This window comes from Drosophila rhopaloa, unplaced genomic scaffold (genome assembly GCF_018152115.1).
Source record: "Drosophila rhopaloa isolate 14029-0021.01 unplaced genomic scaffold, ASM1815211v1 contig_203, whole genome shotgun sequence".
NCBI lineage: Eukaryota > Metazoa > Arthropoda > Insecta > Diptera > Drosophilidae > Drosophila > Drosophila rhopaloa.
Window position 1 is genome coordinate 3,461,522 of NW_025335088.1, and position 15,483 is coordinate 3,477,004.

Sequence of the window (15,483 nt, forward strand, 5' to 3'; positions counted from 1 at the left end):
ATTATTGTACATCAATAACCATTTATTCCTACAGGTCAATCCTGCTCCACCGCAATCAATCAATGTACCTTCAAACCCGAAAAGGGATCTTGCATATACACCATGCGTTGCCCAGGGCTGGGGAGGCCATAATGTGGAACTACCAAAAGGTTAGTATCAAGCACATATTGATGACTATCAAATAATAAATTACGAAGAAAAATACAACAATTTTAAAATGCTTTAGTTATTATTGATAGAATAATAATGGGTGTCTATCAATATTATATGAGATTATGCCATTTACAAAAAAACAGTTGTTAATGTCTAGCAAAAGTGAATTTCGGCGACTCCATGAGCTGGGGGAATCAAGTTCCGATCTAGCAATTGGGAATCTGCTTAGGTTTTGACTGCAATTTTTTAAGTAATCTGCATAAGTGGACCCTCTGAAGATAAACTAAGCCGAACTTCATAAATAAAAAGAATACAAATTACTCTGGGGCAGGTTACCAAATAAAACTTGAATGCGCGGTGGTGCGCGAATAAGAATACTTTGGGGATAGCAAGGCTATGACCGTCACGATTTGTTTCCAAAATTTGTTTTTCATACTAAGTACATAAATTCATTTAATGAAACTTAGCCCTGAGCTCTAAAAGTGCTTTCGTCGCAGTCGATTGCATTAGCTTGACAACCCATATCTTGAAGACAAAAGTTGCTAAAAACAGCGGGGTTTGTTGTGGTTAAACGACCTGCTGACAATGCGCTTAAAGAGTTTAACATATTAAAAATCTTGGCAATGATAATTTTTTTTCCCGGATGTAATCTTCCATCTACTGTCTAACTGACTACTTGAGAGTAATTTATCAAAAAATGTAAGCTACGGGGTAATTGTGTTGAAATTCATGCCAAGCTGCTGTTGGCTCAAAATAAGCTTTAAGTAAAGACGCAAACAAAAATGTGGGTACTTTCAGCCCGCAATGTCTGCTATATATTGATGACTGAAATTTATTAAAATACTGAAATTCCCGCTTGTGTTACAAGTGCCTATTCCAATCAGCCTGAGAAGAATAAATAAAAATTTTTTAATTTTTGTACACCAAGGCAGCTTTAATGAACTGTGCACCTTTTCGTGAGCATTTAATAACATTTAAGAAAAGCACTAAAAAATTACTTGGACCTAGTTCTTGGGGTTGTGTTACCCAAGAACAAGAAGGGAATCATTAAGATTACTAAAAGCATGACATCAACCTTACAATAAGATGTGTACAGGTATCCTTGTTCAGCCCTTACAATTGAATGGTGTACTCACAATGGCAGACTAAAATGTTCTGAAAAAATTACTTAGTGCTGTGACCAAGAGCGTTTTCTTAGCCAACATGAGACATTCAGTTTGGGTGGGGGTGCAGCTACCGATAAAAATAACACAACCGTATTCTTTCGCTTCCAAGTTTGATCTATTTTAATGTAATCCCGAGGGAATGTGAGAGAGCTTTTTACAGTGAGCAGAGAGTAACATAAAGCAGTAGTGTACTGATGGAATTCGGAGCTTTCCTTCATAACGTAAGCTCAGGTATTAACAATTTTTCAATTCAGATGTTTCAGTTCTTCAAATAAAAACATTATAAATGTGACCCAAATTCAGGACCCATTGAAACCGCTCCGGTGACTTTCAAAAAACAGGTAATAGAGCCAGTCCATAAACTGGCCTATTTCAGTCATCGAATGATACCCTTTAAAGTTCGTACATCCACAACGCGCAGCTTAGTGTCCTTGCCTGGGATGACTGAGTTATGCGCCCATGAAGCTCCCTTATATATTCATTAGACCATCTTTTCCAGAGATGCTGTGTGATGAAACTTATTTGCTGCCACCGATTTATTGTTGCCCAGTTTTTGTTCATAATAGGCCTTTCTGAAAGCGCCTCAAAAGGGTCTCCTGTTCAGAAGTGGCCAGGTGTCATTGCTGCAAAGTCATTCGGGTTCGACGACATCGGCGACAATGGTCGCGAATTAAAATCGCTTCAATTTCGGCTGTGACCGTTGTAAGCTCCTCGCAGTTCCTTTACGCTCTTGACCGCGGCCGCTAAAATGGGGGAATAAAATGAAAGTTTACAAATTCATTAGATTCATTGATTTGACTTTGTCGTCGAATAGAAATTCTATTAGCTCCCCCAGTCTGTTTTGGCGTTGTCGACTCGTGCTTGGGTTCCCCATTGAATTCCTTCAATTTCGTCAGCGAAGTACACTTGTTGAAGATTCCTGCAATTCTTCAGGTGATGGTGATATTGTATCGAATGTGGTTGTTTTTCGGCAGGCATTCCCCAATCTCATAAAAGCTACGACGCTCAAACATCTCTTGTATGAGCTGATCTGTCGAAGTCTCTCCAGTAAATAATTCCTTTCTGCTCCTTGAATGACCATGAAGGCAGATTTTCGCTTTTCTACATTAATAATGGCCATACCCAGTATTTCGAGAGTGTTGATGACGGTCCTTCGAATTATACTGAGTTTCTAAGCTCCTCCAATGAGCATCCTCTCGATGCCAGGTCCGCAGGGTTGAGACGAGTTAGAACGAAACTCCACATGCAGTCCTGGGTAAGGTCTTGTATTTCTGCATTCCGATTGCCGACTAATGTTGATAGCGTTGCTGAATGCTGTTTGATCCAATGCAAAACGAGTTGCGAATCGGTCCAGAGAAATTTTGATACATTTGTGGTGACTAACTTAACTTTTGCGAATAGCGCAGCGAGCAAGTGTCCTCCGCATAGATCCAATATTGGTAGTGACAGTTTTTACAAGTGACTAGTCACCGTGCCATCTTCAGAGATGCTTCTGGCGTACAGGCAGCATCCATTTGCACGGATCGATGCGACGCAAAATCCGTGGAGTTGCAAGTTAGTCTGTTTTGGTTGAAGACAGCCAGAGATTTCAACGACGATATCGATGTTACAAACGAATTCCAGGCTTGATTTAATGCCTGTGGTATTCATCCCATAGCAATTTTAACACCCACAGTTCTGAGCGGGTCAAATAACGACGAAGCCGTTGACAAATCCGAGCGTTTAGTAATGGGTCCTGTAAATTGTTTCGGTCTAAACGCGAATCTGAACGCTTCGCGATGGTGGTCCCAATTAGGTCCTAGAGTGCTTCTCGATGATTTAACGTCCAAATTTATTTCCTTGATTTTTGGGACAAATCTAAATTGGGGATTGTTTAAATGCCACTTTGCTAATTCAATTTTTTCAGTTCCCAGAATTTCCTTGACTTCTGCTTGAATTTGATGCAGTTGATGATTTTATGATTTTATTATTCCGGCCCCAGTGGGAAACTCGGCCAGGTGTACCATACTGCGAATGGTTAGGTAAAGCGCTGCGGTTCCATATGAAACGTTTTAAGCATAAGTCTGATGCGGCTCTGAGGTGTTGTTTCTCCAAAAGATGTATTTGAATCGTTGATGTTCTGGGCGGATTAACACCTTGCGATACATTTTTACCACGTCGCCGATTAACGCGAATCGGTAAAATCTGAAGTTTAGGAGAAGTAAGATCGCGTTGAATTGTTGGTCCTATTAGTAAAAGGTCATCCAACAAATTGCCGTGGTAGTTTGACATGTTGCGTCAATATGTTCTCACATAATTGCTGTTCTGGAGTGAATCTGACGGTGGGTTTGCCAGAAACGTTCCAAATTTGTATCAATTGGTTCTTCGACAGATAGGGCGAAATTGGGCGAAGTTTCATTTCATAGCACGAATCAAGGAGTGCGCGACCAAGATTGAAATTTCCAAAACTATCTTTTAGAGGACGTTAGCTGTGGCCAAAAATATTTGACAGTCACTTGATTGTAGTGCTGGTGTGTGAGAGGTGCTATACCATGATATATTTGATAGGCACCAGGTGCGGATCCACCAATTGGGTTACTGAGGTTTTCCTATGAAGCATGGTGTGATGGGCGTTGGAGCTGTTGCGACATTTCTGAGTATTAGGGCAATTAATTGCCCGAGGTCTTACGTCCAGATAGTTGAGACACAGCACGAATGGTCACCGCATAATGGTCATGTCACAAAATTGAGCACACCTGAAAGTCCTGTGCTCAGTGTTACCACTGGCAATGGCGATCCACCATGATGACCAAGATGGCAAGGTACAAAATTCCAAAGATTCGTTCCATTTTTACGTTCATCTACTTTCTCCATGACGATCCAGATAAGCTTGCTTGAGATATTTGAGACTCGGTAGTTAGCGATTGCAGCGATTTAAGCAATGCTGCGTACGGTTTTGCTGTTTGGTTTGGTTACGGGTGGAAAACAGTGATTGGATGTTGTCGAGAAATACTAAGGTCGGAATATCATGACTTGTATAGTTTCCAGTGCGGGACCCCTGAGACAAACAATTAGCTAAATAAACTTAACGATGATTGATAATTAACCTTATCTATTGAAAATGTGATTGAACATTGTAATAAAGTTTTTGTATTTCGAATATTTACTATTAAAGGTTGGGAAGGCCAGCCTGGGTAGTTTTAACCATCTCGAGTTTCCAGACGCAAGAGAAGTCTGGCCAAAGTTCGAGTCTTCTGAGTGCATTTCAATGCCATACAAATCCTGAATGCATGACTTTACTGAGAGATCCATTCTTTAAATTCAGCAAAGCTGCCGTCTGAGTCTCTGGCCGCTTCCGTCTGTTCAATACTTCCCAGAATCATTAGGGCTTGGGAGAAGTTGTGGGCATCGGGTGTTCCGATTTGGTGTCGGGACGATATAGCGAATGCAGGTAAAGCTCCGTCTAAGATTAGTACGCTTCTGTAATAACGAGTCTAATTATTGATTTGCAATTTTTTAGTTTAAGTTTTTTGTTTTCCAATGACTAGGGATGTCGAAAATATATCAAAACATCGATATATCGATTCTAATTATTGACCTGTATAAAAGGCTTTAGCCTTAAAAAAAATGGTGATGCATAATTAAGCCTAGTACTCAGATCGACGAAAACTGAGAGAGAGCGAGAAGCAAACAGCTGGCGTACACTTTCGTCAGTCTTTTTTTTCACCTCGGTACTCAGATGGACGATAAAACAAGAGAGAACGCTATAGTCGAGTGCCTCGACTATTAGATACCCGTTACTCAGCTAAACAACTTAATATAAATATGCAATTGCAACTGTGTACAATGTAAATACATACATATGTATATACTTACATACATACACACATACGCCATTGTTTCACTCAGACCTCCAATTTGGCTAACTTGATTTGATTTGCATAGTTCTTGGGATATAGTTCGGTATTGACAAATGAAAACCATCGCAATTTCCTTTAATAGAAATCCTTATCGAGAATTAACGTTGACTCTGTTGAGCACCTTGGCCAGCTGTTTCAAAGTCATCCGTTAGATGGCGCCATGAAAGGCGGAAATGTAGGCGCTAGCCAGGCTTAAGCGTTTAATGAATTTTTGGGCGTTAGAGAGGGCGTGGCAAACTTTTATTAGGACAATCGATAGGTATTGACGAAACAAATACATATCAATTAAAATTTTCATAATAGCATCAAAACTGTGGCGACAGCTTGTGGCTTGTGGGCGTCAGAGGGGGCGTGGCACCATTTTGAAACAAACTTGCGCTGCGTAGGAACTCCTAAAATCTACATGCAAAATGCCAATCTTCTAGCTTTTATAGTTTCCGAGATCTCAGCGTTCATACGGACAGACAGACGGACAGACAGACGGACAGACGGACAGACGGACATGGCTATATCGACTCGGCTAGTGACCCTGATCAAGAATATATATACTTTATAGGGTCGGAAACGCTTCCTTCTACCTGTTACATACTTTTGCACGAATACAATATACCCTTTTACACTACGAGTAACGGGTATAAATACCAAAAAAAACAAGAGAGAACGCTATAGTCGGGTGCCCCGACTATCAGATACCCGTTACTCAGGTAAAGGGAGTGCGAGGGAGATGGAGATAGAAACTTTGATCACGCATATCTTTTTAACGAATGGTCCGATTTGAAAAATTTCTTCTACATCTCGATAAGTATTGATAAACACAATAAAACTGCATTTTTACTTTTCCGAAATATTTAAATTTTTTAAATCGTATATAAGCGATTGTGGGCGTTAAAAGGGGCGTGGCACCTTTTTGAAACAAACTTGCGCTGCGTAGGAACTCCTAGAAACTGCATGCAAAATGCCAATCTTCTAGCTTTTATAGTTTCCGAGATCTCAGCGTTCATACGGACGGACAGACGGACAGACGGACATGGCTATATCGACTCGGCTAGTGACCCTGATCAAGAATATATATACTTTATAGGGTCGGAAACGCTTCCTTCTAGCTGTTACATACTTTTGCACGAATACAATATACCCTTTTACTCTACGAGTAACGGGTATAATTACTTCGCGTCGCCAACCACCTGAAATGAACTTTTGAACCCTAGCGAAAAGATTAAAACATTTAAAAAATTTAATCTTTTGGCATGAGCTTCTCACTGAACATTTTAAAAAATGGAGGGAAAAATCAAAAAACCCGTAAAAGACGATTGCAGGAGTTTACATGTGAGGACCAAATAACATTAAACTATCTGGGGTGCCTCTTGCCAGAGCAAAGTGTTTCGAAAATGTATGAAAAAACACAATAAAAGTGCAGCTATGAACTTTAAATTAGCAAATAATTATCAGTAAATTAAAAAAAAACAACTGTTAAATTTAAATTGTATTGTTTTTTAATTTCTTTGTACAGCAGCCGACTTGTATTGTCAAGGTATTTGACAATATCTTTTAAAGGCTTTTTCCCGCAAATACGATATTTGAATTTTAACTGCTTGTCAACAAAACCCAGCTGATTGACAGTACGACCGTAGCACGCTTAATTCTGATGATCTCGCAATTTTGGTCACACTGGAAAGATTAAAGTTTTTTCGCTAGCGAACTCGTTTGTCGATCTGAGTACTAGCCATAAGTTAAGAAATGTTTAAAAGAAAAACCAAAAAATACTCTATTGACAGAAGTGAAGTTGTCTTAGAAATTTAAAAATTACTTTCAAAGCCAATGTGTTGTGAAAACGATTTCTGAACTTTTGAAAACATCCAACCTAAAATTATTACAACGACCTGCGAGAAATGTTTAAAACATTCCTCTTAGTTCAGAAACAAGCGACAATTTTCTCCACACTTGAAAATATGAATGAGAGAAGAACAATGCTTGTGTGTGCTGCCATTTTCAGTTTAGTGTCCGCGTCGTGTTGAAAAAGGATGTTGACACGCACCTCGCAGAAGTTAAAAATCTCCTATAATTTGTTAGGCTTCTCGAAAAATGTAATTTGCAGGGAGTTCCACCAAACGATGATCCCATCGAGAAGAATTATTTTAAATATTTCTGTGTACAATAGAAGCGGAGAATCCTCATCTACACCTAATGCTTTATATTCACGGTCCAATGTTGTTTCTTGTCAAGCATGCCGCCTAGGTATTTACAGTGGCTCCAAGCATATTTCGTGCAGACGTAAATTCAAAAATTCAAAATCATATAGCTGGCAAGCTGTACGGAATATGAAAAAGATTTAAATGCAGTTATGTTCTTTAGTATTTTGACATTTATTTAGGCACTTCAATATTTTTAAACTCCATTAGATGACACTTATGTCACAGTTTTTTTATGTCACAGTTTATTTCGAGCAAGGAACTTCTTGTTAAATATGTTGACTATTAAAAAAAAAAGTATCAATCAAGTTCAATCCAGTTTGCATCGAAGAAACCAACTTGAAATCAAACACCATGCTTCGGTCAAGCATTGCGGGGGTCATGTTATGATTTGGACCTGTATGGCAGCTTATGCTCGGGCAACCTCGTTTTTATTGATTGGCCGTGAGGTGGCCAAAATGTACTTACAAATTTAAAAAAAAAATCTGCTGTAAACTGATGAAAAACTGGACATACGCGATCGATTTCGGTATTACCAGGATAACTATCCTACATTTATTTAAGAAAATATTTCTATATTTTATCAACAGTTTCTATATTTTAGGGTTAATTTGAGAAAAATGTTATTTTTTTAGTGTAAATTATTCATTAGGGCATAATTCCCCATTTTAAGAAAAAAATTTTAAAAACAAGTACAATTTTTACTAAAATATAAAACTTTTTTCTTTAATTTAGGGCGACAATTTCCACATTTGAGAAACACTTTCTTGATTCAAGAAAAGTTTTTGTTTTCAGAAAAAAATTCCTTAATAATATAAAACTTTTCTTGGATTTAGAAAAAATAAAGTTTTAATGGCGAATTTCTAAAATTTAGTGTTGATATTGCTATGAGTGTAGTTTCTTGTGGAAGGGATAGTTCGTAGTATCAATAGAAAAGTTGTAGTTGCTCAGGAAATTCACCAAAATAAATGCGTAAATATGAATTCGAATCTTTTGGGGATTGCGCGATGAGGCTTTGAAAATTTTGTAAATAATAACTCTTTAAGCTAAATTAAACTAACGATCTAGTATAGCCCAGTTTGTCTGTCCTGACGTCCGTCCTTCTGTCCGTCTGTTTCTACGCAAAGTAGTCGCTCAGTTTTTGAGCTAACTGTATATAATTCACCCGAAGACTTTTTCTATTGTGAAACGGGATAGACTTAACAATTATAGAACAATACACTCTGAAATAGTATTTGATTTATGTTTTCAGAGATTAGATTTTAATTTTTAAAATAGTAGTGGACTACAAATACAATAGTAAACATTTTTTTAATTAGCTCAACAGCATTTTAACGGCGTCGTCACTAATGTGGTTTCATTGCATCTCTAGCTATTTGGGAATGTTTCTACTATATTATACAGCTTTCATATATCGGACTTTCGTATGCACCGCGCTATTATCCACCAAGATTGCTGCAGGTCGTTAATCTCAAGTAGCTCGGATTTCTTCCTATTTTTACGATAATATAACTACGGATGCGATAAAAATATTTATGAAGAAAATGTGGACCAAACATCCTTATTCTGTTAGTTTTCACTTCTCTAAGAATTGTTGATCATACTGTGGACCAAAAAAGGTTAAGTACACTTCATACCTCAGTGTTTTTTGTTAAAAATATGTTTTAAAACTTATCAAATTTAATATTATTTTTTAGCTTCAATAAACTTAATCTTTAGTATTTCAAAAATACCAAAATTAACTACAACATTTCTTCGTGAACAAATGCCACCAAAAAAGTTGACGTACACTCGTCATCTCTCTGTTTCTTTGGAATTCCCCTTCCAAATCTAACGGTGATCGCGAATTCTTCCTTCAGTCTACTCCTGATGCTTGCATTTTTATGCATTTTAAGTTCATTTCATTTAATTTTGCTGGAGTGAGAGGTCAAGATGGGTCGAGGAAGCGAAATTTTACCTGAAACTCGAAAAATAATTTTAAAACATTATTTGGAAGGAAAAGGAGCTCGTGCTATTGGTAGGATGCTTCAGAGGCCTCCATCCAGCGTGCAAACTATTATTAATTCCTACAGGAACTCTGGAACACTCCAAGTAAAGCCGAGATCCAGTCGTCTTAAAAAATTGACCGATAGGGAAGAACGCCAAATCCTAGGCTCAATAAAGGCCAATCCTAAAAATTCATCATCAAAAATACAGGAGGAAATATTTCAAAGCTCAGGCAAAACAGTTCACCCTTAAACTGTACGAAATGTGCTCCACGAATACCTCGTAGAAAGCCATTGATTACCTTGGTAAATCGAAAGATTTCGCATACAAATATATAAACGAGCCGGAATCATTTTGGGACAACGTTATCTGGAGTGATGAGTCAAAATTGATCATTTTTGGTTCAGATGGCTCCCAAATAGTATGGAGGAAACGCAAAACAGCGTTGAATTAACGCCAACTGTTAAGCATGGCGGCGGTGACGTGATGGTCTGGGGGTGTGTTGAGACGGCTGGAGTTGGGAAACTTGTGTTTATAAGCATCAACACCATACAATTTCAAAGGATAACTTTAAGGACAGCGCGACTCAGCTCCAGTTGAATGAGACTACATTTCTGTTTCAACAGGACAACGACCCCAAACACACCTCCTATTTGGTCAAGGAGTGGCTGCAAGCAATTGCATACACCTCCACAGTATCTAGATCTCAATCCCATTGAGCACGTTTGGAACGTTGTTGGATAAAAGGATCAGAAAACACCAAATATCATCAAAAGAGTCCCTTAAGATAATTTTGCAGTCTGAGTAAGAAAAAATTGAGAAAAAGGACACACAAATTTTGGTACATAGTATGCACCGAAGTCTGCTAGCAGTTATTGCTGCAAAAGGAGGTCCAACCAAATATAATATTATCGAGCTGGGACCTTATTTTATCTTAGGTGTACTTAAACTTTTTCGACTATGAATATAAAGTATTTTTACGATTGTTTTTTATTATCTTTTTATTTTATAAAATAAGGAAACAAAAAGACTTTTATGTTCTAAAAATATATAACCTACCAAACAGAAAATTATTTGAAAATTATTGAATGCATTAAGTTGCACAACTATGGTGTACTTAAACATTTTTGGTCTACTATCGATGCCGCAAACATACATAGATTTTTTCAGTAACGACGTTTTAGCAGCTCTTATTTAAGCCACAAAATTTTTTATTCAAGCCTTAAATATATAGGATGTTTTTCTTCCAAATCATCAAACACATCGGCTTTTTCCAAATCTATTTTGGACCCTTCGACCGTTTAAATATTTGAATCAAGACGGAATATAAGAAATTCTAAATAATTCTTTTCACAAATTCCGAACGTTTAAATTGTAAAAAGCGTTTTTTAAATTAAATTCCTTTATTTTCATAAAAATGCGGCTCACGTTATCTTTTTTCTTGGGAATCGGTATCCTTGTAACAATATTACTTCGTATTTTATTTAGTAATTCGAATATTTCAGAATCTTTACAAATAAAAGAAAGTGAGTCATCATGGCAGACTCGTCCCGATGCAGATGACAATAAAATTAGCTGTGTTCACTTTTTATATGGAGATAACCTAACCTCGAATTTTGCTGTTGATGTGCAGAATCGTTTACACGAGCTCGAAAAATTTCAAACATTCTTTTTGGAACACCAACGACTTGAAAATAAAATTTTAAGAAATAGAGAATATTTAAGTGAACTACGGTCAACGAAATTGAGCCGCGCTTATAAAAACCCTAGTGATATTATACCAAAAAATGAATTTGAAATGCTTAGAAACGATGACCAAAGAGTCAAAAGCGACACTGATGATAAAGTTAATGTGCGTGATTTAATAGAATCTTTCGAGCAACAGAATATAACAGAATTAAACCAAGCCAGACAAGCCGTAGAACCAATAGAAAACAATGAAGGCAAGGTTAAAATGCTTGAATATGTTTTTGTGTGTATATACATGTATAACAAATATTCACTTTAACAGAGAATTGTCTTTCAAGTTTGCATGTTTCAGATAGATATGTAAAATAAGCTATGTGAAGTTTTTTGTAAGTTTTCAACATTATTTTCAGGTTCACTGACAAACTTCCAACCAGGCATTGCCTTCGATTTTAAAGTGTGAATTAATAATTATTTGTATTTTTGGTTGCGTTATGTTTTTATCTGTATCTTTCCGTGTAGACTTTATGATCTATTAAGTCTGTTGCCCTTGTATCGTAATGTATTAGTGAATAAACTGAACAAATCAATGAATTAATTAATCAACAAAAACAAACAACAAATAAAACAAAATTGTCCTGACAAAGTTAAACATTTATATTCATAAAAAAAGGATTATCTTTAAACTATGTATATTTTTTAGACAGAAAAACAACTGCCGCTGCTATATTTGGTTTCAATAAAAGAAAATATATGTGACCATAATATCTGTGTCAGTCCAACACTATCATAAAAATTTACGTTTTCTAAATTAAAATTTTTAACATTGTCTTTTAAAATAATTTCTATTTTGTTTTTACAGGCCTTTATGTTCCGAAAGAAATATCGCTCTCGAGCTATGCAGCTCCCCCAAAACAGTACGGAGGACATGAAGAGAACTTTAAATTACCAAGCTACGAATCTTTATCGCGCCCTTTACCGATGACCAACTTTGTTGCTAATGAAAATTCAATTACTGGCAGTAGCGAATTTCCATTGACAAAGCCGTTAACAACTGGATTTAGTACACTACCGCCAAACCAGAAACCTTACTCACCGTATAAAAAAATACCCGTTCGGTCCGAGTGTTTCGCTCCTCAGGTCAACTTTAACCCTTCGCCTTTGTCTTTCGATAAAGTGGCTATATTTGAACAGCATGATAAGAGAAACTTGACTGGTGCAAGCCCGCAGTATCTAAATGTACAGCAAAATTCGCAAGTACGGAATACTTCACCAACACCATTTGGAATTGCTTTCAATGAACAGACGTCCAGATCTCCAAGTTCATTAGGCTCAGGAGGTTCCCCCCATCTGCCAAAAACTGGCTCTTCTAGATGTGGACCTACAAGTAGCTCGGCTACTCCTTCGTTGAACCAGGGTCAAACTTTTAACAAATGTGCCAGAGGTTGGGGACCAATCTCACACAACCAAGAGGTCTATCAAAGTCCATACTCCTTACCAATATCTGGAAACTTACCATACTCTGATTTTTAGAAGATATTGCTGCAAACAATTTAACGATTTACGACATACTTACATAAAATTGTAAAAATAATATTTAATGTGTTTGCTTATTTGGTTTTTAAAAAAATAATAATTGTACGACATCGAAAATCGAATTCAATTGTTTTTAACTGCCATTATTTTAAAATAGGAATATTGTCTTCAGCGGGTGTGAAATTTTGTTAAAGTTTTTAAATAATATGTATATCTCAAGCGAATTAAAAGCAACAAATTTATATTAGCTATCCCGATATTAAGGGTTAAATTATAAGTAAATCCAAGACGTGACTTTATGCTAGCACACATAAAGGCAGGCTTCAACGTACATTCATTTTACAATATCATGGCATGAAAAATGTCGAAACATTTTTTGGACGTCGACATCTTCGGCTGTGAATTCAGTTGTGTTAAGGTAATAATTTGATTTCGACTGAGACTTCCAGGTTTCCTTTTTAAAATCGAATTTCTTTGTTAAGTTAACACAGCTCCCCTCCAATTGAAGAATACAAATTAGATAAAGCCAAAGGGAAATGGAAATTACTTTTATTTTGAGTCTGCATACAGACTTATACGTAAAAGTCGTTGGTTGAATCTTGGGTGAATTCAATAAAAATGACAAATGAAGGAGTCATAAATAGAGAAATATCCCATATAAATATATAAAGTTTCAAGGGTAATTCCTCCATTAGTACACTCTATATTTGTATACCCTTGCAGAGGGTATTAGTGTGCAACGCAGTGAAGGAGATAGAGGCAGCTCGAAATTTGTCTTTTCACATTCATCGTTTCGTACCGTAGCATAAATATTTTAGTGACCGCACTTTTCCATTTAAAATTGAATATTAACAAGAAAGGAATCAAACTTCGGCAAGCCGAAGTTTATATACCCTTGCAGTTATTACAAATCAACTAAATTTCGATTTTTATGCCTATATTACTAAAAACAATGAAGCTATATCGATTTTGCGCTTCATTTTGCCATCGTTTCTATGTCAGCTATATGATATTGTTGTCCGATTTTATTTTAATTAAAACCGCAATTCCCTAATAAATATCACCAAATCCCAAAGAACAACAAAAAAAAAGAAAAACAACAAAGGTGTAATTTTTTGAATTGTTTTTTCCGATTGTTCCTATGGGAGCTATATGATATAGTCGCCCGATCCGGCTCGTTCCGACTTATATACTACCTGCAATAGAAAGACAACTTTTGGGAAAGTTTCAAGCAGATAGCTTTAAAACTGAGGGTCTAGTTTGCGTAGAAACGGACAGACAGACAGACGGACGGACAGACGGACATGGTTAGATCGACTCTCCTGGTGATGCTGATCAAGAATATATATACTTTATACTTGACTGAAATTATAATACCCTCTGCAAGGGTATAAAAATGAGTTGGTTTAATTAACTTTATTAACATATAATGCATATTGTAAACATATAATTTTTTTTTTTTTTTTTTGGACGTTGATGCACTATGATCAGCGCAAACAAGTGGCCCTTTCGACACCAAGCAGTGCTTATTAAGCGCGGAGCCCTATTACCCAATGGGCGTAAAAACGAAATCGCGAGAAGTGAAAAAGGACGATATAGAAGCGGAGAGACTAAGTTAGAAATACGTACGACTAATACTAATACTAATTATGTGCTAAGTAAGAAAAAATTAATGCTTTTAGGCTTGGCAAAGAGTCGGTAGTAGAAATAATATGGTATAGTCTATTATAGTCGTACACAGTACTCTAAACGGTTCATGCATATCAAAGTTAGTGAAAAATTAGAGAGTTTTCTAATTATTAAAACCGAAAAAAACTTGGCGGTGGCTAAAATTATTAACAGCGAAAAACGAAAACGAAAAAGAAAAGGTGTCGACGGCTCAAATCAATTTCAACGAATGCTTATATATTTTTCGACAAAGTACTTAGAGCCTAGCTTAACGAAGGTTGGCGGCGACTTCGCCGAGAGCGAGAGAAAACTTTATTGTGCTCCCGCCTTCGCCCAAACTAACTTACATTAAACTTCAAGTTTTTATTTTTTTCAATATATTTCAAATTTCAATTTTGAGCGAACACCGGCCCCGTTGAACACCCATCGGGCTTCAACACAATGGAAGCGGCACCAACTTATGAATGGCCCGCCGAAAAAGGCCTCCTCCATTAGCACTTGCACTTTATATTTTTGGTTTAAGTGTCACTGTCACTAGTTTCCAAATAAATTAATAACTTTAATGTCCACCCGGGGGCGCCATGAAAAATTAGAGAGTTTTCTAATTATTAAAACCGAAAAAAACTTGGCGGTGGCTAAAATTATTAACAGCGAAAAACGAAAACGAAAAAGAAAAGGTGTCGACGGCTCAAATCAATTTCAACGAATGCTTATATATTTTTCGACAAAGTACTTAGAGCCTAGCTTAACGAAGGTTGGCGAAGACGGGGCGACTTCGCCGAGAGCGAGAGAAAACTTTATTGTGCTCCCGCCTTCGACCTAAACTAACTTACACTAAACTTCAAGTTTTTATTTTTTTCAATATATTTCAAATTTCAATTTTGAGCGAACACCGGCCCCGTTGAACACCCATCGGGCTTCAACACAATGGAAGCGGCGCCAACTTATGAATGGCCCGCCGAAAAAGGCCTCCTCCACTAGTTCGCACGTCGACGACCCTGACCATGCCGTCCTCCCCTGCGTGCCTGGCGACTATTCTGCCGAGGAGCCATTGTTGGGGCGGTAGGTTGTCCTCGGCCACGAGGACGAGATCTCCCTCGCTGATGTTGGGCTGCTGCTGGTGCCACTTGCCCCGTATTTGGAGGCCCAGGACATATTCCCGGGACCATCGCCGCCAGAACATTTGCCTGACTGACGAGA

General features: G+C 37.3%; 1 protein-coding gene across 14 annotated transcripts in view; it reads left to right on the top strand.

Annotated features, from left to right (window-relative positions):
- The window catches only part of LOC108040061, an 84,692-nt gene extending 71,955 nt beyond the window's left edge, over positions 1 to 12,737 (top strand). For 11 of the 14 annotated variants that reach the window (XM_044460611.1, XM_044460620.1, XM_044460613.1 and 8 more), the window contains 3 exons: positions 35 to 149; positions 10,899 to 11,336; positions 11,942 to 12,737. In XM_044460611.1, the coding sequence (XP_044316546.1) occupies positions 35 to 149; positions 10,899 to 11,336; positions 11,942 to 12,612 (1,224 nt within the window). In that variant the 3' untranslated portion in view covers positions 12,613 to 12,737. The remainder of the gene's footprint in view (positions 1 to 34; positions 150 to 10,898; positions 11,337 to 11,941) is intronic. The other 3 variants (XM_044460617.1, XM_044460621.1, XM_044460622.1) reach the window with 1 other exon arrangement.
- Positions 12,738 to 15,483: the final 2,746 nt, after the last annotated feature.